Below are 26,005 nucleotides of genomic sequence, written 5' to 3'. Positions count from 1 at the left end.
CATTTTAACAATATTTGTTCTTCCAACCCATGAGCATGGAATGTCTTTTCATCTCTTTGCATCATCTTGAATTTCTTTCATCACTGTTTTATAGTTTTCAAGTACATGTCTTTCACCTTGTTAGTTTAGTTCTAGATAGTTACTGTTTTGGGTGCAATCGTAAATGGGATTGTTTTCTTCATTTCCCTTTCTGCTGCTTCAATATCAGTGTGTAGAAATGCAACAGATTTCTTCACATTGATTTTGTATCCTGTGACTTTACTGAACTCATTTATCAGTTCTAGTAGTTTTTGGGTTTGCAAATTGTTTGCAAATTAAAACCACCATGAGATGTCACTTCACACCTGTCAGAATGGCTAACATCAAAAACATAACAAACAAAAGGTGTTGGTGAATGTATGGAGAAAAAGGAACTCTTGTGCACTGATGGTGGGATGCAAACTGGTGTAGACACTGTGGAAGACAGTCTGGAGGTTCCTCAAAAAATTAAAGCTAGAACTACTCTATGATCCAGGAATTGCACTACTGGGTGTTTACCGCCCCCCCCCCCCAAAACACACAATTCAACGGGATACATGCACCGTGATGTTTATTGCAGCATTATTTACAACAGCCAAACTATGGAAGCAGCCCAGGTGTTTATGAAAAGATGAATATAGAAAGAAGATGTGGACTTGTGCTTAGGGCTTGTGCTTGGAATGGAATATATGTACAATGGAATATTAGTCAGCCATAAAAAGAATGAAATCTTATCATCTGTAACAACAAGGATGGAACTAGACAGTATAAGGCTAAGAGAAACAAGTCAGAGAAAGACAAATACCATCTGATTTCACTCATATGTGGAACTTAAAAAACAGAACAAATAAAGGGGTTCTGGGTGGCTCGGTTAAACATCTGACTTCGGCTCAGGTCATGATCTCATGGATTGTGAGTTCGAGCCCTGTGTCAGGCTCTGTGCTGACAGCTCAGAGCCTGGAACCTGCTTTGGATTCTGTGTCTCCCTCTCTCTGCCCCTCCCCCTCTTGTGCTCTGTCTCTCACTATCTCTCAAAAATGAATAAATGTAAATAATAATAATAATAATAATAAAAGAAAACAAATGAGCAAAGGAAATAAAGAAAAGGAAAAGAGAGAGAGAGAGAGAGAGAGGGACAAACCAAGAAACAGATTCTTAACTACAGAGAGCAAACTGATGATTACGAGAGGCGATGAAAAATAAGTAAAATGATAAAAAATAAAAGAAACATATATTTATGCATAAAAAAACAGATTAATGGGGCGGGAGGTAAGTATATATACATCTGTGAAACCATCGTCACAACCAAGGCCTTGAATTCCTCTTTGTTCTTAGAGAAGATAATTCCTTGGCTAGTGAAGAACATAATGAACACATGAATAGCAGGCTGCCTGCCAAACAACACGTGCAGAGGGAGCTCTTCCCATGTCTACCTTCAGAGCGTCTTCTGTGTGGTTTCCCAAAGACCCTTCCTCATGAGGTCCTCGTCAGTGCTGGGGGGCTTGAGTACCCACTGAACCAATGGGTTTTGATCATCCTCAAGGGGTAATTAATGAAACTAATCCCTGATCACTCGCCTCTAAGAACAGCGTCTACCAAAGGAAGGGAAGGTTTATTGATGCAGCAATCCCACTGACAGTTAATATCTTCCAATATTTTTGTCTCATATGATTTTATGGTGAGTTCAATTAAGATGTATCTACCTGATGCCAATCTAGAAAATTCAGTTTATAAAGTTACATAATTCTCAGACATGCTTGTTGGCATCCTGTAGGGCAATCTGGCTGATTTTTTTTTTCTTTTCGTCTGGCATAATGTAGACCTGCCATTGGTAATGAGAACCTCCTTTGCTCAAAGGCCCAACGAAGTAATAATACACCTGGCTTTAATAATAGTACCTTACCTGTATATTGCACTGTATATAGTTTATGAAATATTTTAGGGCATAATACATGATTTCAGAAATGTGCCCCTATTTGAACTTTGTTTAGAATATGAATGATACAGGTCATTAGTTCATTTTAAACTGGACCAGGCTAAGATAATCGTACCCATCAGTGATTTTCCAGGGGCAACTATCTTCTAACAGGTGTATACAATAGGGAAGACCCAGAGAAATCATTTCTCGGTAGCAACTTTGCAAGTTTTAATTTTCCATTACCAATGAATTTCAGATGGTATCTTTCCCCTGGTAAGTAAATATATTCAACGTACTTTATTCCCCCTTGGAGTCTGGCTTTAAAATACCATATAAAATTGATATTTGAAGAATCCACCTTACCATTTATTTATTTGGGAATAAAATGCTGTAGCTTGTGAGCGAACCGAAATCGAAAGCATGGAGCGTCGCACACAACGCCAAGCGATTTCTGTTTCAGGTATTTTCAGGGTGTTTTGCTCCACCTTGCACCACTTCGTGAGAGGCATGAATCAGATATATGAGGTCAACAGCTGTGGCAACAAGGACCCTTCTGAGCAGCCGTACGGGATGATAAGAACCTTTTACATCGCCGCTGAAGAGGTAGAATGGGATTATGCCCCTAACAAAAACTGGGAGTTCGAAAAGCAGCACTTGGACGCAGGAGGGGAAAGGTACCACGGGCGAAGCCGTCAAGTCTCTTGGGTGGGATTGCACACACTCTGTGGACGTTTAGCAAATGTGAAAACCTGAACACGCCCTGCTTCTGTCTGCACTATTTTGGCAGACAGCGGCTTTTACTAGGGGCACAAAAGAGGAGGGAAGCTGCCAGGGCCTCATCCCGGGAGGGGAGTCTGAAGGAAGTCATTTGCACCCCCATCCCCACCCCCGCAGGCTCCGCGCATCCCCACCCACGGTGCGGTGCGGTGCCGGTTGCAAGCGTGGCTGTCCCAAGAATGCATGTGCCTTTGAGAGAGCGCCTAGAGTGAAAGAAGGCCTTAGGGAAAGAGGCAGATCCCAGTGACGTGGGACTGTGAAGACGAAATGGGAGGGAGGGAGGGAGGGAGGCAGAGGCGGGTGCGCCCTGGGGTGAGCAGATGGGCTGCTCTAGATTGAGGAGCGTGGGGAAAGAGCATCCATCTGGATGGGGAGTGGGTCGGAGGCATTGCCTTGGCAGAGATCCTGGAACTGGGGGAGGGAGGAGCTGGTCTCTCTACTAGGCCCTGTACCCAGAAGGTCCCCAAGACTGACCCTCCCGTGAGAGCACTGTCTGCCGAAGCCGAACACCAAAGAGTCCGCAAGGCTGTGAGCCCTGGCTCCCCACCCACCCTAAGTATCCTTCACTTCCACTGGGATGTACTGGGGTGGAGTCATGCAAGGTGTAGAGTCATCTGCTGGGCACTGACCTGCAGACTCCACCCCAAAGTTCATACCCTCCACTAAACAACTTGCTGCTTAGGTTATTTATTCCCTGTCCCCATATACACACCAGGAGACTCAGTGCACAGAGGTAAGACTAACCCCTAGTCATTGACACTGGAATTGAACAAAGACAAATCTGTGTTCTCACCACCAAGCATGTTAATTTCCATGTCTTTGTTCCTCTTTGTTGTTTATTATCAGACCCCCTCCCCCATACTAATTCTCTTTAGTCGTGTCACACACGGACTCCTCTATGCCCAAATGTTCCTAATCTTAACATGTCTTTTTTCTCGTCTTACTTGTTGGCCTGTTTTGAGGGTTTAGACACCCGGAAAAGAGAGTATAACAGCATCACCTCATGGATAAATGAAGAAACAAAATGCCTCTTCCACTTAAAAAAGATTTGCCTCAGGGACAGGGCGGTTTAAAATGTATTCCATGACTCACCAACCCACTTATTAAACCAGACACTCCTCTCCTGCAAAGCCAGTGCCGCCAATACAAGCTAAAGACTAATACTGGTGCACTGGAAAATGAAATGAATCATAATTCAGCCTTTTCTAAAGTGATTATTTTTACTAAAAGGCTGCTATAACTGAAGAAATAGTTGTATGATAACTCTGTTGTATGTATATTGCGTGTATATTCTTAGCCCTTATACTCTTCGTCTTCCATGACTTTCTTGAGACTCCGTGTAATTTGTGTCTTCAGACCCCATCTCTCTGGGCTGGCAGGAAGCTCTAGTCTCAGTCTTCCAGGATTGTCTCCAGGTGACGTAGAGAGATAAAGCGTGTCGGGTGTGTCTGTACCCTGCCCTGCCACTCTGGATATTGCCCATAAATCACTAAAAACAAAGCCGATTGAGAGCATGTTCACATATTCAAAGTACAACAGATCTGTAGATAAAAATTCAGTAGACATTGAAATGACCGGTTCCTGTCGTGGCACGCTTGTGGCACCCCTGCGGATCGAAGCCCAGGGACAAACGTCCTTTCTGCCCCCCAGTTGTTATGCCTCTGCTCGTTGAGCCAAAGCCATGGCATGGAGACACCCAGCTTTCAAACCACCTCTCAGTATGGGTTATCCCCGAGACATTTATTGTCCGGCTTAGCCCAGACCCTCTGCCCCAGGTATCTTTCCCAGAGCTTCCTAAGAACGCACTGAGAAGCCCTCGGGATCCCAGAAAAGCAACCAATGGGACCATCAGCACAATGCCAGGGTTTGTGCAGTGGGAGAGAATTCGAAAACAGAGATTAAGTTGTTATAGAGAAAAAACCTTGTATTCCCAGTACTCGTGAGCTTGTGGACTGATACGCATTTAATTTAACCACCCTGGGACTTGAGATAGTGACTGCCATTTCTTGAGCACCCGCCATGTGCCAGGCATTTGCTAGGGTTTTTACAAACCCTAACTGATAAAGACCCTTAGGGTATACTTGACCCATTTGCTCAGCTTTGGCCCAGCATGTCACATGACTTCCCAGAAAGATGGTGATAGAGCATGCGCTTCCCCGGTGCTCAGTATGTGTCTGGCATAGCGCTTTACAGATCCTAACCCATATAATCCTCACAGCAATCTGGGAGACGAATGCCTTATTATCATCCCACTCCGCAGAAGAGGAAAGCCGAGAAACAGTAAAGCTATGGCTCCAGAGGCATTTCTGTCACTACCACGTGTGTTATTAGGACTTCTGGAAAATAAAAGTAGGAGAAAAATTCTCTTGCCTCGGAAAGCATATGGTCTAGGTCAAAGATATAGGTGCCTTTGTTAAGTACCTGCTGTGTGCTAGGCATTGTACAAAGTACGAGTGAAACAGTGCTGATAAGGGCAGGCCAGGTCCTTCCCCATACAGACTTCATGGTTCGTGGGGCAGACGTTAGAACAAGCATCCTGAGTGAGGCAATCACTGTGAGAGGAGAAGTGCAGGGCACAGGGGGAGCTCACGGCAGGCGCACATGGCCCCCCCTGGGGGAGAGAGGGAGAGAGGTGGTCAAGGAGGGAGTAGTCTTTGTCCTGGGACTTGAGGAATAGGCCAGTCAAAGAGGTGGCAAGAGTGTTCTTGGCACAGGGAATAACCCGTGGAAGGCCCGGAGGTGGGGAGGGCATGTGGAGCTCAAGAGACAATGTTTAGGATGACCAGAGTGTAGAGTGCGTGGGTGCCAGTGACGAGAAACGAGGCCTGAGAGGTTGGCAGAGGCAGACAGCAAAGGGGTGTGAGAGCTAATTTGAGGAATTTGGCAGTGGGAAGCCATCATCAGGTTTTCCACAAGGACTCACTTGGTGGAATTTATAGGTTAGGGTCACTCTGCGTGTAGAGTAGAGGATGGAGGGAAGGGGGAAGCGTGGGTGGCAGGGAGAGTGATTAAGAACAAGTCCAGTTAATACGGGTAAGTGACCTAGTGGGCTTAGGTTGGAGTGCAGGTAGTTTAATAGAGGGAAATGGAAGGATGGGAGACATACTCTATTTTGTAGCTAAAACTGATAGATTTTTTTTCTGTCTTTTTGTGATGATGTATCTTGGTGATGGATTAAATATATGGTTGATCCTCATTGTTTGCAGATTCCCTATTTGTAAATTTGCCTAGTCACTGAAATTGATTTGTAACACCCAAACCAATTTTTGTGGTGCTGTTGTGGTCCTTCATAGGTATGCATAAAGCAGCAAAGAGTTTGTGTCTCCCAATGCGCACATTTCCAGCTGAGGTCAAACAAACAAAACATCCCTCTGTCTTCACTGTCTTGTTTCAACTTTCACACTGTAAACAAGCATCCTCTTTGTGGTCTATTTAGTGCCTGTGTGTGTGTGTGTGTGTGTGTGTGCTTTTCGTTGGTGACTTAGCTGTTTAAAATGGCCCCCAGGGTAAGTGCAAGAAGGCTGCGATGTGTCTTACAGAGGAAATACATGTGTTAGATAAGCTGCCTTCAGGTGTGACTTATAGTGCTAGTGGCCATGAGTTCAAAGTTAATGAATCAGCAGTATATATTAAATAAGATGTCTTGAAACAGAAGCACACATAGAACAAGGGTATTTATCAATCTGTTGATGAAAGTATTGGGACCAGAGGTCTGAAGAAACTTTTTTGCCGGCGAGGTGGATTTTCCTCTACCGTTCAAATTCTTCTGGCTGGCCTAAAAATTAAATTGACATGAGACAGATGAACAGGAGAGAATCAAATTTACTTACATAGGGAGAATCCACATAGACATGAGAGACTCCAAAGACAGTGAGGCCAAAGGAGATATATATGTCATTCTGAAGGAAGGAGAAGGAAGTAGGGGTCTGGGACTTCAAAGAGAAGGAAAGCAATTCATAGGAAGATGAAAAAGAGTACATGTTAGGTAAACAAATGTTGACTGGGACACTCAGAAACAATGGGACAGAGAGAAGAATTTTAACAGACTTTGCTAAATTCCTCTCTGTCTCCCACCCCTAGTTCATATTATAAGATAGTTACCTTCTGTAATAGCCCCTTCCTGGAGTGGGTCCTCTACCTAAATTCTTCTGGGCAGTTAGAGGGAAAGTCAGAGCTTTTTCCTGCATCTTTTGGGTCTTGATTGCCTTCAAGTCAACATAATCCACATGCCAAAGTGGCACGTCTTGGGGCAATTCATTCTGAACACCTGCAAAACCTAACCTTATGTTTCCCCTAGGGACAATGGTTTAGCGTTCATTATTTCGGTATTCAAGGTGGCTTTCTAGAACATGACTCCTGTGAACACCAAGAATCAACTATGCCTATATTTGTATATGAGTATGTGCACAATATACAACCCAGAGTCTTTCTCGAGATCTTTAAGGTGGAAAAGTAGAATAAGGTATGGAATGATATAAATGGAATCTGAAGGAATTCAGGGTAGTAGAGTGTGAGCATGTGCATGTGTGCATACACATGCATGTGTGTGAGCTTGGCTAGTCCCAGGAAGAGGAGTACCACCTCAAGGGGCCCTTAGGAGTCTCCAACTAAGGCTGGCCCCCATTCAGCACCCTTTGGAACAATGGTTCCCAAGAAGTAAGACCTGGGCCAGCGCTGGCCTGCCCCAGTCAGAACCCCCTACGGTGCTTTCAAATGCAGATTCCTGGCTCCACTCCCAGAGAGCCTGGTGCAAAAGTTGAGCTCCACTGGGAGATTCTGATGGCAGCCAGGTATGGGAAACTGTGCTCCCGAGTACCCCTGAATCACTCAGGAGCACCCAAGGTTTTTCTCCCTCCTGACAACTTTAATTTCTGCTGCTTCTGATTTATAGACATGGAGATATATTTATGAACCACACCGAAAACTGGATTGGCTCTCAGTACAAGAAAGTGGTTTACAGAGAATACACCGATGGGGAATTTGTGGAGATCAAGGCCCGGCCGCCACGAGAGAAGCACTTGGAACTGCTGGGTATGACACAGATCGCAGCCATACGCTGCCAGCCCCACGGCACGTGAACATGTACACATACACTGTCACACTTAGACCTGAGAAGGGACAGCAGGGACAGAGTGGCCTGAGTGCATTCACCCAAGTGTGACATCTCCCTGCCCTCCCATTGTCAGGGAGCATGCTCTGTACTCAGCTCATTCAAAGGAGAGTCAACCAGATAACACGCAAACACGAGTCCATATCGTCAACAGTCTAACCAGCATCTGTTGCCCTGAAATTCCTTTCCCATCCCTCTGCTGAGCCAGGACATTTTAATCGGAATAATGTGATGCCTCAGATGAGCAAGCAGAGTATTTGCATAGCTTCTTCAAGGGCCTGGATCATCTATGCACAGGGCCATACGAACACACCATAAAAACAACTCCAGCAAAGGGCGCCTGGGTGGCTCAGTCATTTGAGTGTCTGACTCTTGATCTCAGCTCAGGTCATGATCTCATGGTTTGTGGGATCAAACCCTGCGTCAGGCTCTGTGCTGGCAGCACGGGGCCTACTTGGGATTCTCTCTCTCCCTCTCTCTTTCTCAAAATAAATAAATAAACATTAAGAAAATAATTCAAGCCAATGAGAAACTCCTTGCATAAGAGGAGTGCTAAAGGTAGAAGGCCTGGTTTAAGCTTAGGAGGCCCTGAATGTGGCCATCTCAGCACCTACTGTGCCTGTCTGATGCCCTGGGCTGCCTGACCTGGGGATCAGATAAGCTCTTCCTTCCTTGCTTTCCTTCCCCACTTCCACCTGGGAGTCACCAAACCTGACCCCGTCATGAATATGAGATCTTTAGGCAGAAGGCTAATCTAGATGACTTTCTGAAATCCCTTCCCCTTTTTTTTTCCGTTCTCATTTTTATTTTTTTATTTAAAAATCTTTTTAATGTTTATTTTCAAGAGAGAGAGAGAGAGAGAGAGAGAGCACAAGTGGGGGAGGGGCAGAAAGAGAGGGAGACACAGAATCCGAAGCAGGCTCCAGGCTCCGAGCTGTCGGCACAGGGCCCGACACAGGGCACCTCGAGATCACCACCTGAGCTGAAGTTGGATGCTTAACCAACTGAGCCACCCAAGCGCCCCTCTGTTCCCATATTTAAATGCACAAGGTGACTTGTATAAATAATATGAGTTTACACAGTGCTTCTTAGTATTAGAAAAGGCACCAGGACAGCTAGCTTGATAAATTATTAGATGCCCCATCCACCTTCCCTGCACCCTCCCTGCATTGACATGCAAGCTTATCACACTAAAAGAGTCAACCCAGTGGGAACATTCCTTCTTTTGAGCTGTGTTTGTCATATGAACTCCAGAAAAAAAGGTGCTGGTCCCGCCAAGGGTGGGGTGGTTTGCCCCTCAAAAAGCCCCGGTTTGGGTCTACTCAGTAAAATGGCACAAAGGAGGGACTCCGTCAGAGGTAAGCCCAGTGGTACTTCCCCTCAGGAGAGCACAAGGCCCATCCACTCATTTTCTGCATTTTTCAGGGACAGGCCTGTGCTCCTGAAGTTCCAAAGGGCACAGGGCAGGCAACAGGCACACCTTTGCTCCTTACCACTCCCTGGGACCTATCAGGCCCCGAATCAGAAGACATTCACCCTTACCAGTACAGCAAAGCAGGTGCAATTGAAGTGGCAATGAGTCACAAATAAGGATTTTAGTACATGCATGCACGTGCACCTATCTGTAACTATGCCCAAGTATGCTGTTTAAAAACATGCATTCTTGGGGCGCCTGGGTGGCGCAGTCGGTTAAGCGTCCGACTTCAGCCAGGTCACGATCTCGCAGTCCGTGAGTTCGAGCCCCGCGTCGGGCTCTGGGCTGATGGCTCGGAGCCTGGAGCCTGTTTCCGATTCTGTGTCTGCCTCTCTCTCTGCCCCTCCCCCGTTCATGCTCTGTCTCTCTCTGTCCCAAAAGTAAATAAACGTTGAAAAAAAAAAAAATTAAAAAAAAAAAAAAAACAGGGGCGCCTGGGTGGCTCAGTCGGTTAAGCGTCGACTTCGGCTCAGGTCACGATCTCGGGGTCCGTGAGTTCGAGCCCCGCATCCGGCTCTGTGCTGACAGCTCAGAGCCTGGAGCCTGTTTCAGATTCTGTGTCTCCCTCTCTCTCTGACCCTCCCCCATTCATGCTCTGTCTCTCTCTGTCTCAAAAATAAATAAACGTTAAAAAAAATTAAAAAAAAACAAAAAAAAAACAAAAAAACCCAAAAAAAACCATGCATTCTTTTCTAGCTCTATCATAAAAATAAAAGAGCGTTTTTCCATACACTTCCTGATTCATACTCAGTATTTCCCTCCAAAGATCATAATAGCCCAACAAATTTGATTTAAATTTTTTTTTAATGTTTATTTATTTTTGAGAGAGAGAGAGAGCGAGGGGAGAGTGCATGAACGGGAGAGGGGCAGAGAGAGAGGGAGACACAGAATCTGAAACAGGCTCCAGGCTCCGAGCTGTCAGCAGAGCCCAACGTGCGGCTTGAACCCACAGACCACGAGATTATGAGCTGAGTGGAAGTTGGAGGCTTACCTGACTGAGTCGTCCAGGCACCCCAGTCCAACAAATTTTAGGCTGATTTAACACTTCAGTGGCCTTTGTCAGAAAAGCAATTGTGACCATCAGTAAAGACTGGATGGGTATATTCAGACTCCCTACCATGAATGTGTCTTTCTATGATGTGGACTGCCATGGGCACCCAAGAATGCAAATAAATCCCTCAGGACCATAGGACCAGGTCTAAGGTGACTCCCAAATGGGAGTCTGTTCCATCCTTCTCGAAGCAGTGTCACATGACCCCGGTGTGTCTGGTGCTCTGTCAGGGGGGCGCCTGCACTGAGCAAGCTGCATTTGTGCCACTGTTGAGGCGCGGAGCGGTGAGGGGCACCCGGCATGGGCGAGGGCTATCCCACGGTCATGCTGGTCCAGCAGGGTGTGGGCCGATTCCCAGTGGCACACAGGAGGGTTGCTTCTCACAGAAATGTGTGTGCATGAGTGCTGAGGAGCACACATCTCCTCAAGGTATCCAAACGCTGGGACAGAGCACTGGACGTGCATTAATGAAATCACTGTATTGATCATAAATCAGCACGTGGATGTTTTAGTTTTGCTCTTGTCTTTCAAATCCCTTTTATACACAATATTTCTTTGGACCCTCATGATGGTGATGATTATTAATATATCCATTTACCAGACAATGAGCGATTTCAGACTTACCAAAGCTTACATACAACTGGAAAGCCACCATATCATGTGGATATGGCTTTTCCTGGAGATTATGTCTCAGCAGTAGTAAAATTGGCAGCATTTATTTATTGAGTACTTACTGTGTTTCAGTGCACTGAGATAAGCGCTTTACATACATTATCTTATTTAATCCTTACGATAGGTGTTATTAAACCCATTTCGTAGGTGAGGAAATTGAGAGTCAGGCAGGTTACTTGACTTTCCCAAGACCTCTCTAATAAGTGAAGGAAGCAGGATTTGAACCCAGGTTGGTCCAATTGCCAAATACTACTTGAGTATTTAATGTTACGTATATTGCCCTCCAAAGGAAGTGCACTAATGAAGAAGGTAACCTTTGTTTTATTTTGCCAAATGCCATCTACATTTATATTACATCAGTGTTGAAAAGAACACCGATAATGCACACAGGCCTGTGTTTTGCCTTTAGGCCCGATGGTTCATGCCGAGGTGGGTGACTCCATCCTGGTCATATTTAAGAACAAAGCTAAGCGGCCCTACTCCATCTCAGCCCATGGTATTGAAGACATGGATAGTGGGAAGCAACTCCAAGTGCCCATCACAAAGCCAGGTAAGTTACACCAGACATCTGCTCCATGCTGATAAGGACACTGGACTCAACTCTCTTCTGATCTTTGAAGGGTCGTGGAAAGTTCATGTTAGTGTCAATATGTTCCAGCCATCACCTAGTCACTCCCAATATGAGATCATCATTCATCTAATGACCAAGTGGTTATGGTGTTTCTAGGGCTCTATTTGGGACCTAAAAGTGTAGTAAGACATAATAATAGCTAACACGTATTGAATGTTCATCTTTGGCCAGGTGCTGTGCCTTATATATTTTTTTAAAAAAGCTAATAATCTCATGTTCTAGCAAGGTAGACACTAACATATGTCATGGACTCTGATACCATTGGTTGTAATATCCATCATTATTTTATCTGTTACTAAAAAAAAGAAAAAAACACACTGCCAATTAAACTTTAACGTGCCACTGATTTGAAGATGCATCTTGATTTCAGTTATGTGAAAATGTGAAAAATGCTCATTCTATAACTGAGGAAATACGCTATTGTCACGTCCACTTAACAGATGACTAAAACACAGAGGGGTGAGCTTGACCAGGTCGTATATTAGTAATGGCAGGACCTCAATCTGTTGGATTTCAGAACCTATGCGCTTAACCTATGCGCTATATTTCTTTTGCGATGCTTAAAATGAGTTTGGAAGAAAAAGAAGACAAGCAAGATGAATTATTTCAGTAGTAATGCAGACTATACATAATGAAATTCTAACTGGTGGAGAGTTTCAAGAATGTATCTGGGAGTGTTTATAAAAATTTCAGAGAAGAAAAATCCATGAAGATCGATTGATTGATTCAGAGAAAATAAAGAAAGGAGTAATTAGAGAAAGCCTTATAAAATAGGTAGAACTCCAGTTGAGTTTTAAAATATGCATTGAAGGGAGAGAAGATCTCATAATTAAAAGAACCATACATTTACACAGTTGGAATGTGGTTGTAGTAAATGTTAAGAGCCTCTGTGACCTTCAGTTATGAAATTGAAAGCAATCATAGGTGTAATTACAGGGGAATTATATGCCACTTTACTTATGTATATATAAGAATAATACGAAATACTATAGTAATTACAATAAAAGTCATATAAGCCTTGGAAAAAATTAAAGATGCATAGAAGGAAGAAAAGAAAACACTCTTAACGCATCACCAGAAGACGTTAGCAAGATACTCTTACATGGATGGGGTTGGGGGGAGGAAATCTTCACTGGACACAATCCCAAACTCTCCTGCCTCTCCGCACCCCACCCGACTCCCCAATTCAGGAGCCTGTGTTTTACTGCTTTAGGAAGTCTCTCATGAATGTTCTAAATGTCTATCTATAGGGAGATACTTAAATTTTGGAATCCCCTTACAGTGAACTATTACACAGCCATTAAATGGATGTGAAGGTTTTAATGACATGAGAAAAACCTGTGGTATCATATTAAGCAAAATACAAGCATGGAAAAAAGGTTAAAAAGGAAATAAGCCAAAATGTTAATAATGGTTGTACATTTTGGGTAGTATTTTAAGTAATAGGGTGATACTCTTTTCTATTTCTTCACAGTGTTTGTACTTTCTTCATTTTCTGTAATGGATGTCTTGCTTTTATGAAGAGGGCAATTGTTTTATTTTATTTATTTATTTATTTATTTATTTATTTATTTATTTATGTTAAGTTTATTTATTTTGAGAGAGAGAGAAAGTGCGAGTGGGGGAAGGGCAGAGAGAGAGGAGACAGCGATTATCCCAAGCAGTCTCTGAGCTTTCAGCACAGAGCCCGATGTGGCGCTCGAACCCAAGAACTGTGAGATCATGACCTGAGCTAAAGTCAAATGCCAACTGAGCCACCCAAGCACCCCTGAGGGAAATGGTTTTAAATGGGTCAAAAAAGCGGTTAAAATTACTCATTTTTGATGGTTAAAAGCAACTCAGGAGGGAGGAAGAAAAGTGCCAATCAGGCATGGGTAGGCAGTCTGATAGGGCTGTTGGGCCTGCTGGGTGAGCCCTCACAGGCTGCTGTGCCCTAATGGTGAGGACTAGTAAGGGACATAGCTCTTCTGTGCTGACTAGACTTCTAAGCATCCTTCTAACCATCCTTATGGGGTTAGAGAGAAGAATGATTAGAACATGGCAGAGAAGGATTTTTCTCACTGAAACTCTGAGGGGAGAATCCCTATAAGGATCCCTCTCTGATTCTATAAGGGTCTCTGACAAGCCTGAAAGTCTTGGGAGAGTCCAGAGATTAGGGGTAGGAGCAAGAAACTAATTTGGTGCACGAAATCCAGGCAAATTGGAGAAGAATGGTTATTCTAGGCATGCCTGAGATAAGGAAAGCAAACTAGTGCCTTAAGAAAAGTAAGCAGCCCCCTCTCAGATTTCTCCTCCTCCTTCTTCTTCAAGATGCCACTCAGCAAACATGCACAGAACATCCTCTTTTTGTTTGGAGCTGCACCCCCCACTGGGGCGAACAATGAATCATTCCAACTTTAATAACACCACCCCTTAGCTATTTGCATTTAGGAAGCTAAATATCAGCTGTTTATCTTACAATTAACAATGCAGGGGGGCTATTATGAAAGGTAATGGAAACCAGACCTAAAATTATATTGCTAACCTACTGGTGTATTTGCAAATATGGAGCAGTTTCATGTAAGCATAATTTTTGTTTAACCTTGTGGCTCACATTCAGCTATAGGTTGTATGTACTGATGGGGTGGGGATGGGACCTAGATAGTTCAAAAGGAGATAATGATTTAAATGTCGTTTTTATTTGAGACATTTACAATGTGATTATCTTGCTAATTTATGTGAGTTTATTTATTACTTCTCTGCAAGGCTCTGGGTCAGCCACAGGGGATGCATAGATGTAGTCCCTGGCATATGTTTGTTATTAGTATACATACAAATAAACATTTATTAACTGCCTTCAATGTGAGACACTAACCTAGGTATTTAATTTTATTTAACCTTCACAACAATCTGAAAAATGGATGACTAACCCACTTTACAAATAAGGAGACTAAAGGTCAGTGAAGTCAAGTAGCTTGCCAAAGGTTAGATAAATAGGAAGTGATAGGGTTGAGACTTGGAACTAAGTCTCTCTGATTCTCTCTGGTTCTAAATAGGTCCTGCTTATCTGCACATTAGAATCACCTGAGAATCTTTAAAAAAAATACTGATGCCCTTGTCCTAGGCCCCGGATACTCTAATTTCATTGGTTTGTAATGAGATCTCAGCAGTTAAGAGTTTACAAAGCTCCCTGGTGATTCAATCAGAAATCAAGGCTGAGTCCTACAGTAACTCAAGTGTGCTCAAGCATAGCTCTTGTGAGGGAGATATGGAATTTGAGGAGAAAAAACAGTGAAAAATAAAATAAGTCTTTATGCCTTGAATAACCATCAGTTGATAATATATAGGGCAAATTAGAAAGAAAGCTATAGTCTGAAATGAAAAATCTGCCATTTTGAGAATAGAGAAACTCAAGATGTGAGTTTAATTGGAGCATTTCTAATGAATGAGTAATTCTCCCCAGTAATAAATATTAACCAAAGTACATAAAGATCTGTTTGTTATTTCTTTAGGTAAAACATCTGGAACAGAAGTAACACTAGTAAATTCTTTCTATTACTTCTCATTTGTTTCAGGAGAAATAAAAACTTACAGGTGGAATGTCCCTAAAAGGTCTGGTCCGGGACCAAATGACCCAAATTGTATTCCGTGGGTTTACTATTCAACAGCAAACTTTGTGAAGGTAAGATGAAGGGGGCAACCAAAATGCTTAAAGTGATATGACTTTAAACCAATTATTCAAGTTATCACAACTCTGGTGGGTATATGTGTAATGGCCAACAGCAGGGATCTCAAACTATGGCCATGCACATTTGTGAACATTGTCTATGGTTGAGTTGAATAGTATTAAGAAAACAAAATTCAACTGAATAAATTTTAAAGATCTAATTAGCTTTATTCAACAATTCATGGGCAGCGTCCCATCTAGCAGATAGAAAGGATGTTTGAAGAAGTGTACAAAAATGAGAGACTTTTACAGGCAGAAGGAGCCAAAACAAGGAAGTTGCCGGCAGAAAGGAGATTGTGGCAAGGTCACCTTCCTTTGAGGAATAGCAGGGGTCTCACTACTGCTAATCAGGTAATTCCAGATTGACTAGTTTAAGATTCTGCTCCTGGGAGAGATTGAAACTTTAGTTAACCTAGGAATTAAGCCTTAGTTTGGTGATGTGGGCCTAGCACAAGTGACTCTACTTTGGACCTGTTGTCTCTCTCTCTCTCCCTCTCTCTTTAACAATTCCCCCCTTTTGATCAGACTCTCATCTTAATTGAGAGATGTGATAAAAATTTAAGGCATTAGCACCTCTCCCAGCTACTGCTCTGAAGCTCCCACAATTTTTGTTCATCTTCTGTGTGGTATTCACAGGTCATAATGCTTTTTGTTGAATCTCTGTGGTATTTATAGGACACAGCTTTAGGTTCACATTTCTTAAATTGGTCATTTTCTTCATTCTTTTTCTGCGTTCTAGTCTTAGTGAGATCATTTGCTTGTTTAGCAGCTATGAAAATGCATTTCAAGCTTTTGAAGGAATACAGTGCACCAGGGAGACGACTGTGATTATTGTAAGCAGAATAATCCCCCATATCTGGTGTGCACTTTGGAACCATGGTCTCCAAGGCCCAAACCAATCAAAATCAAATAAGTCAAAGAAAGACCAGGTTGAAGGAGTCACTTTCTAAAGCCAAGTGGCTTGTTCAGTGGTTTCGTGTATCTGAGTTTCAACTTCCCAGAAATGTTATCCAGGTTCAAGTGGTGTTGGCCACAGCAAAGGCACCTCCTTGTTCAGCTAAAAGATAATAAAAGGCTATCATATGATCAAGTACAACTTTGGCCTTGCAAAGATGCATACTTTTAGCGAGATCTTTTTGTGATTGGGGCAGATCTGATTTACATAATCATAAGAATGTAGGGGTGAAAATGTACTATGATTTGCATAGGTATTTGTGTTTAACTGAGCAAAGTACAGTTACAACTGGAGAAAGGTAAAAATGGGATACTGGATATTCTGGCCATAAAAGTTGGACTTTGTAAGTGCACTCCTAACTGGTGGTGGTGGGGGCGTGTCAATTGAGAATAGAAGAAACATTGGTTGGAGGGAGGATCACAGGGTCTTTAGCATCATGGATTTTGAGGACAAATCTAGCAGTCTGAAAGGTTTCTGTCTCCCCTCCCCCCGCCATTTAGCAAGGGCCTGAGAGATATAGATGATGGTGTTATCTTTCCAGGCCAATGCCAGAGTATAGGGAGGAAAGAGAAGAAGGAAGGGTTTCATGTTTAGTTAAAGCATGCAGCTTTGGTGTGGCATCTTGGATGGAAGCAGTTTATCACAATGTAGGCTATTTCTTTTCCTAGTCAATTTGATTTGGAAATCTCTAGCATTTCTACAGGAACAGATATCAGGTGTTGAAGTCTTTTTCAGCTTTGAGATGTGTATTTGAGATCTAGTTTTACAGAAGTGTCAATGGTCAGGAGCACTTGATAAGGCCTTTTCTATGAGTCTCACTCCTACAAAAATATCAGAGTAAATAATAACTCTCTGTGTATGATAAAAGTCTTCAAAATTTTCCATGGTTAAAGATCTGATGAGAGTTCATTATAATGGAATTCATAAGGAAGTTTGGTTATTTCTGTAATATACATTTTAAAATAATACATGGAATTATGACTGATAAAATTATACTAGGGTATATCAAATTTCTAGGAATTTAATCAATTTCTAGAACATTTATAATACATATCCATATGAATATAATATAAAAAAGGCTTAATATTACTTCTTATTTCACAATGTTTCCCATGTAATTTAACCTATCAAATACACTTAATTACTTTAACATCTCTCTTTCAATAAGGGGAGAGAACAAATCTTCTGAGATGTCCCAGGACCCTCTTAAGATATCCCCAAAGTTGGTTCAAGGTCAAAAAGGCTTAATTTAGGATTTGATTTTTGGGAGGTTTCTGAAAAATATCAAAAGATTTAAAAACACTTGGTTAAGAGGATCATAGGTCTCTGTGAAACAATAAATAGTTATCCACTTAACCATAGTGACAGATTTCACAAGGTTAAATAGTGAGGGTTAAATACACAAATACAGAAGGTTAAATAGTTCTAAAAATATCTTAGCTCTTCTGGTAGAGAAGACTCAGCTCTTTCAAGGAATTGAAGACTTGATAAAGACAACATGAAATACAGAAAATTATTTTGATAAGATAGAATCTCTGTTTTCTAGGCAGATAATGTAATCTGGGTAAAAAAAGAAAACTATACACACACCTTTTATTATCTCTTATCAAGAGTATATCAATAATCCAAGAAAATTTTATCACTTTAACAGAGAGGAAACTAAATTCTAACTTTATACCAGTGTACTGTTTTTTAAAAGGATAATGAACATACTATTAGTTTCAGGGGTACAACATACTGATTCAACACTTCTGTATATTACTCAATGCTCACCACAATAAATGTGAGTCACTATCTGTCACCATATAATATTACTACAATATTATTGACAATATTTCCTATGCTGTACTTTTCTTCGCCTAGACTTATTTATGTTAGAACTGAGAGTTTGTACTTCATAATTCCCTTTACCTATGTCACCCATCCACCCATCCACCGCCTCTCTGGAAACCACTAGTTTAACTTGGTTTGGAGTTAACTTGGTTTTGTTTGTTCTTTGTTTCTTTATTCATTTTTTTTTGCTTTTTAGATTCTACATATAAATGAAATCATATGGAATTTTAATTTCTTTTGTTGATTGCACTCAACGTAATACCCTCTAGGGCCATCCACATTGTCACAAATGGCACAGTCTCACAAATTCTTTTTATAGGCTGAGTCATATTCCGTTGTATTCCTCTTCATTTGCTTCCATATCTTAACTATTGTGAATACACTGCAATATATATGAGGATGCAGATATCTTTTCGAATTCGTTTATATTTTCCTTGGGTATTACCTAGATGTGGAATTACTAGGTCATATGGTTTGTCTATATTTAAGTTTTTGAGGGACTTCCTTACTGTTTTCCACAGAGGCTATGGAAATTTACATTCCCACCATCAGTGCAAGAGGGTTCCTTTTTCTCCACATCCTCACCAACATTGCTATCTTTTTTATCTTTTTGATTCTAGCCATTCTGACTATTGTAAGGTGTTATCTCATTGTGTGTTTTTTTTAATTTTTATTTTATTTTTGAGAGAGAGAGAGAGAGAGAGAGAGAGACAGTGTGCAAGTGGGGGAGGGGCAGAGAGAGGGAGATACAGAATCCAAAGCAGGCAGGAGGCTCCAAGCTGTCAGCACAGAGCCCGACCTGGGGCTTGAACCCATGAACCATGAGATCATGACCTGAGCAGAAGTCTCAACTGACTGAGCCACCCAGGTGCCCCTCATTGTGGTTTTGATTTGCATTTCCCTGATGACTAGTGATTTTGAGCATTTTTTTTATGTGTCTGTAGGCCATCTGTATATATTTTTGGAAAAATGTGTACTCAAATCCTCTGCCCATTTTTAAATTTGGTTACTTGTTTTTTTGGTGTTGGGGTGTATACGTTCTTTATATATTTGTAATATAACCCCTTATTCAAAAATCATTTGCAAGTATCTTCTCCCATTTAGTGGGTTGCCTTTCCATTTTGTGACTGGTTTCATTCATTGTGTAAAAGCTTTTTATTTTGGTGTGATCTCAGTTGTTTATTTTTTTGCCTTTGTTCCCCTTGCCTGAGGAGACATATCTAGAAAAAACTTGCTAAGACTGATGTCAAAGAGTTTCCTACTGAGAGGGAGAGAGAGAGAGAGAGAGAGAGAGAGAGAGAGAGAGAGATTCCTACCCTGTTTTCTTCTAGGGGTTTTATGGTTTCAAGTCTCACATTTAGGTCTTGAATCCATTTCAGTTAATTTTTGGGTATGGTGTAAGAAAGTGGCCCAGTTTCATTCTTTGCATGTGGCGGTCCAGTTTTCCCAGCACCAGTTATTGAAGAGACTGTCTTTTCCCCATTGTATATTCTTGCCTCCTTTGATATAGATTAACTGACCGTATAATCACGGACTTATGTCAAGTATCTCTATTCTGTTCTATTGATCTCTGTGTCTATTTGTGTGCCATTACCATATTATTTTTATTACTACAGGTTTGTAGCATATCATGAAATCTGGTATTGTTGATACCTACTGTTTTGTTCTTTTTCAACATTGCTTTGACAGTTTGCAGTCTTTCATGGTTACATACAAATTTTAGTGTTATTTATTCTAGTTCTGTAAAAAATGCTGTTGGTATTTTGATAGTGATTGCACTGAATCTGTAGATTGCTTTGGGTAATATGGACATTTTAACAATATTTGTTCCTCCAACCCACGAGCATGGAATATCTTTCCCCTTGTTTGTGTCATATTCAGTTTCTTTTGTCAATGTTTTATAGTTTTCAGAGTACAGATCTTAACTTCCTTAGTTAGGTTTATTTTTAAGTATTTTACTCTTTTTGGTGCAATTGCAGATGGAATTGTTTTCTCAATTTCTCTTTCTGCTACTTCATTATTAGTGTAGAAATGCAACAGATTTCTGTATGTTAATTTCATATTCTGCAATTTTGCTGAGTTCATTTATCAGTTCTAATAGTTCTTTGGTGGAGTCTTTAAGGTTTCCTATATATAGATTACTCACCTTATTTCTATGGCTAGGATCTGGTACTATGTTGAATAGAAGTGGTTAGAGTGGATATTTTTGTTTTGTTCCTGATCTTAAGTGAAAACTCTCCATTTTTCACTATTAGGGATAATGTTAGCTGTGGGTTTTTCATATATCACCTTTATTATGTTGAGATACGTAAAATCGCTTTGTTGAGAGTTTTTATCAAAAATGAACATTGTATCTTATCAAATGCTTTTCTCCATCTGTTGAGATGATCATATGGTTTTTATCCTTTCTCTTGTAATATGATGTATCACATTGATTTCAAATATCGAATTACCCTTGTATCCCTGGAATAAATCCCGCTTGATTGTGGGGAATGATTTTAAGTGGACTGTTGAATTCTGTTTGCTAATATGTTGTTGAGGATTTTGGTATCTATGTTCATCATAGATATTGGCCTGTGGCTTTGGGACTTTGTTTTGTTTTGGTGTGGTTTGGTAGTGTCTTTGTGTGGTTTTGGTATCAGGGTGACATATTGACCTTGCCCACCTGCAAGCCCATGGCAGTCTCAGACAGGCCCCTCAATAGCCTAGGGGCTAAACCCTGCCCTGTACATCCACAGCAGGTCATTGCAGCTCACTGCACTGAAAGCAAACATGTCTCTGCCACAACAATAGGAAGCACACAACTCACATACGAAACATCCCTGTATCACATGGTTCTGGTGACGGGAGGACAATGGCATTACGGTACATCTTTTACAGAGGCCACCATTTTCAAGAGCAGGAGATGTGGTTGACCTCTCCATTACATAGAAACACAGAGAGTTAGACAACGTGAAGGGACAGAGGAATAGGTCCCAAATGAAAGAATAAGACACAATCATAGCAAAAGAGCTAAATGAAATGGAGATAAACAACATGCTTAATAAAGAATTCAAACCAATGGTCATAAAGATACTGGACTTAAGAGTGGATGAACTCAATGAACACTTCAACAAAGAGATAGAAAATACAAAAATGAACCAGTCAGACATGAAAAATTCAATAACTAAAATAAAAAGAAATATACTACAGAGGATCAACAGCAGATTACAAGATGCAGAAGAATGGATTAGTGATCTGGAAGACAGGGTAATGGAAAGCAATCAAGCAGAAAAATAAAATAAATAAAATAGAATAATAAAAAATGAGGATAGGTTAAGGGACCTCGGCGACAACATCAAGCATAATACCATTCACATTTTAGGGATCCCAAAGAAGAAAAAGGGGAGGAGAAAACTTATTGGAAGAAATAATAGCTGAAAACTTCCCTAATCTGGGAAAGGAAACAGACATCCTGAACCAGGAAGCACAGAGGGCCTCTGATAAGATTAACCCAAGGAGGTCCACACCAAGACATATAATAATTAAAGTGGCAAAAAGTAATGATAGAGAGAGAATTTTAAAAGCAGCAAGAGAAAAGAAAACAGTTACATACATGGGAAACCCTATAAGGTTAAAGAAATCTTTGAAATGTAGCCATACCAGTTTTTAACAGGAAGTTTATAGCAATACCTCAAGAAATAAAAAATATCTGAAATAATCTAGCCTTACACCTAAACGAGCTAGAAAAAGAAGAACAAACAAAGCCCAACACTAGTAGAATAAAGAAAATAATAAAGATCAAAGCAGAAGTAAGTGAGATAAACACACACACACACACACACACACACACACACAAAACAATAGAAAAGATCAATGAAACCTGGAGCTAGTTCTTTGAAAAGATCAACAAGATTGATAAAACTTTAGCCAGACACATTAAGAAGAAAAAAAAGAGAGAGGACTCAAATAAAATCCGAAATGAAAAAGGGGAAATAACACCTAACACCACAGAAATACAAAGGATTATAGGGAGAATATCATAAAAAATTATATGCCAACAAATTGGACAACCTAGAAGAAATGGATAAATTCCTAGAAAGACAAAACCTTTCAAAACTGAATCAGGAAAAAATGGAAAAATTTAACAGACCAATTACTAGTAATGAAATTTAATTGGTAATCAAAAAACTCCCAACTAACAAAAGTCCAGGACCAGATGGCTTCGCAGGTGAGTTAAATGATACATTTAAAGATTTAATATGTATTTTTCTTAAACTATTCCAAAAATAGAAGAGGAAGGAAAACTTCCAAATGCATTCTACAAGGCCAGCATTATCCATATATCAGTATACTTTTGATATTAAAATTTTTTTTACCAAGTTTATTAGTCTTAGCCAGCTTGACTCACATAAAATTTCCTTCCCAAGATTCCCTTTTACAAACCTTCTACAACTTCCTTTTTCAAATCCAAATTTTGTCCTTTGTTTTTTCTCTTCCTTATTTTGAAATAACCAGCCTCGCTTTAGGACAAAATTGGTTTCCTTTCCCTCAACGAAAATGCATCTCCATTTCTCATATCTTCTTTTACCAAAAGCACACAGCCTCGTTTCCTTGTGAACGGAGTTGTTGCCTTTATTGTTTCTAGTAGCTTACGTATATTGAATTTTTAAACATTAAACACCTTAATTTCTAGTGACAATAAAAAAGTAAATAATTGTTAGCTTTTACGTTGGTATTTTGTGGTTTGGCAAATTTAAAATACATTTCATACGACACCCAGAAACCAATTTGACAATAAAGTTCATATTAAAAAAATAATAAAATAAAATACATTTCATAATTTGTAGCAATATATTCTTCCACATAGTAAATTTGTTAACATGGCATAAAACTTGTTTACTAATAGACCTCAATTTCTGGGCCAGTGTTTTGGTGATGGACCCCTCGGAGGGTATAATGAGGAAGGCCTAGGTATTGTTTTAGATACCTTTTGCATCTTTGTTTTTTCATTGGCCTTTTGCAAGGAAAAATTGTTTAATGTTTTCTTTATTTTTGAGAGAGAGAGAGAGAGAGAGAGAGAGAGAGAATCCAAAGCAGGTTCCAGGCTCCGAGCTGTCAGCACAGAGCCCAGTGCAGGACTTGAGCTCACAAACCATGGGATCATGATCTGAGCTGAAGTCAGACACTTAAGCAATTGAGCCACCCAGGTGCCCCTTGCAAGGAAAATTTTAATGAAGCTATTTTGGAATCTTAAAGCCTTTTGGAAGCTTTTACACACCAAATAAAATAAGTAGCCCTTTCTGTTTGCTTGATTTGGAAACCCTTGTTTTTAAGTGAACTTCTTAAATAAATTATTTTGTCTCATTGGAATGTTCCCCATAATGGCCATTATAATTCTAGGTTGTCTTTAGTTAGATTTTGCCATTTTGTTAATATTTATAGTTTCTGGGAAATAGTTCTAAGACATAAAATAAGCAGGTGTGCCAGAAGGTGGCATGCTCAACTCTTTGGAATTTGAGGACCCCATTTTTAAAAAAAATTTTTTTTTAACGTTTATTTGTTTTTGAGACAGAGAGAGACAGAGTATGAACAGGGGAGGGGCAGAGAGGGAGGGAGACACAGAATCTGAAACGGGCTCCAGGCTCTGAGCTGTCAGCACAGAGCCCGATGCGGGGCTCGAACTCACAGACCGTGAGATCATGACCTGACCCGAAGTCGGACGCTTAACCGACTGAGCCACCCAGATGCCCCATGGACCCCATTTTTTTTAAGCTAAGCTTTTGGGTCTCTTGGAGCCAAACTAATACCTATGGGGGATGTGCCACTGGGGTTGGGGATTATGTGGTGTTTTACAGAGTACCTCAATGCACAGACATTTTCTTAAGTTGGTGAGTGACCTAGTGTCAATCTAACCCATTGCATGACCAACTTATCCTACCACAGGAGTCTTAGAGTTAGGTAACAGATGTTGTAACAGCTTTTACGTGCTCAACCCATGCCCACCAATTTTGTAGCTTTTGGCTTCCAATTTTCCATTAGCAGCAGACTTTACCTACACAAAGCAAGTAAAACAAAATCGTATTTTGGACACTGTGTGGTTTTTAAGTTGGATCCAGTCTGATTCCAGCCAATAACCACCAGCAATTACAAATGTGGAATTTGGGGACTGAACCAAGGGCTGGAGATTCCAATCATATGGGGAACTGTAGAAAGCTAATTAGTTGGGAACTTGACACAAAGAGAGTGGAACTCAGAACCACGAAAAACTTTCCTACAGTCCTCAGAAACGGCAATAAAGACAGAATTCAAAGGGTTTGCAGGTACCATGCCTGTGTTTCTCATTGTCCCTGATGCCATCAGGAATGTACTTTGGATTCCATCATGGCTACCAATGCTCTTAAAAAACAAAACTCAATTGACTACATTTTAGAGTTCCTATTAGCTTTATTCAGTGTCTCACGAATCAAGCAGCATCCCATCTGGCAGATAGAAGAGAGCGCCAAAGAGCTGCACAAAATAACTTTCATAGGCAGAGGGGGGTGGGATAAAGAGGTTCCTAGTAAAGAGTGGATTGTTTGTGTCAAGGTCACCTTCATTTAGGGGGGATGGCAGAAGTCTATTAGGCAGATTACCTCACTAGTGATGACCATGTCATTCCAGATTAAGATTCTACTCCTGGGAGAGGCTGAAATTGTATGGGCTTAGCACAAGTGATTCCATTTGGAGCCCATTGTCTCTGTTAACAGTGGCTGTGACCGAAACAGCATGGCCAACCAAGTAAAAAGTATTTACCATCTGGTGCTTTACCAAAAAACGTTTGCCAACCCTTATCTAAAATATAGGTTACACACACACACACACACACACACACACACGAAATCCCAACATTTCAGTTGCCAAATTTAGAACTTACAAGGTAGCTGGAAGCAAAAGAGAATATGTAAATAGATAACTATAAAATAAAAATATGTATTAATGGAGTTTATATCACGGATTTTGATGTGTGAAATCTACCATTTTTAAGGCATTACCATGTTATTATCTGGACTCAGGAAGGAAAGCACGCTCCAAACCTAATAACCAAAACTATAAACTATTTGAATAATAAATAAACTAAAGATTCAATATTGAATTCAAGTCAACTATGTATATATAAAACAACTAGTCTCGAACTTTAGGTCGCAAGTCAAAATCCTAACTAAAGGCGTATCTGACATATAATGAAGCATTGCCCATTATTTTAAAAAGGTGAAGAATTATCTAACCTTCCTCTAAAATATTAGATGGCTGCATTAGCATCCTTGAGTTGTACTGGACAGTGCAAGAGTTCAGGAGAGAAACACAAGACATTTGAAAAAATAAAGTTATATATTGGAATTATGGGAAACCCACATTTGTTTATTCCTTTGTGCATCCTGATAAATATTTATTGAGCACTTGCAATATGCAAATGGACCTACCAAGTTCTGTGAGGGATGCAAATATTCTTATCTTGAAGGAATTTATCATCTTTGGGGAAAATAATACATGTGCACACCCATAATTATAATACAACTCGGAATCTGATGAGTTCAGTAGGAGTACAGAGCTATATAGGAGACATTGGAAGGGGAGTCTAAGAAGAGAGAACATTATGAGCAAAGTTGAAAATAGGAAAATAAAAGGTATGTTTGGAAAATGTTGAGCATCCTATTGGCTATCATATAAGGCAGGAAAGGAAAGCAGTTTGGGGATTATAAGATAGAAAAATCCATTGGTGGAGCACATGAGGGGCTTACAGCCCTGTCAAGGATTTGTATTTTATGCAGTAGGAATATCATGGGAAAATCACTGATGACTGGTAGATATGGGGGTGATGAGAGTAAGCTGATGGTGCTC

At 40.7% G+C, this 26,005-nt stretch overlaps 1 protein-coding gene across 1 annotated transcript in view; it reads left to right on the top strand.

Annotated features, from left to right (window-relative positions):
- HEPHL1 (hephaestin like 1) overlaps positions 1-26,005 on the top strand; it is an 82,319-nt gene that overhangs the window by 46,546 nt on the left and 9,768 nt on the right. The window contains exons 12-15 of the mRNA XM_043579933.1: positions 2,397-2,610; positions 7,605-7,744; positions 11,430-11,570; positions 15,206-15,312. Coding sequence (XP_043435868.1) covers positions 2,397-2,610; positions 7,605-7,744; positions 11,430-11,570; positions 15,206-15,312 — 602 coding nt within the window. The remainder of the gene's footprint in view (positions 1-2,396; positions 2,611-7,604; positions 7,745-11,429; positions 11,571-15,205; positions 15,313-26,005) is intronic.

The sequence above is a fragment of the Prionailurus bengalensis genome, chromosome D1, assembly GCF_016509475.1.
Source record: "Prionailurus bengalensis isolate Pbe53 chromosome D1, Fcat_Pben_1.1_paternal_pri, whole genome shotgun sequence".
NCBI classification, from domain to species: Eukaryota; Metazoa; Chordata; class Mammalia; order Carnivora; family Felidae; genus Prionailurus; species Prionailurus bengalensis.
Note: the sequence above shows the minus strand (reverse complement) of the source record. Positions and strands in the feature narration are given on the sequence as shown.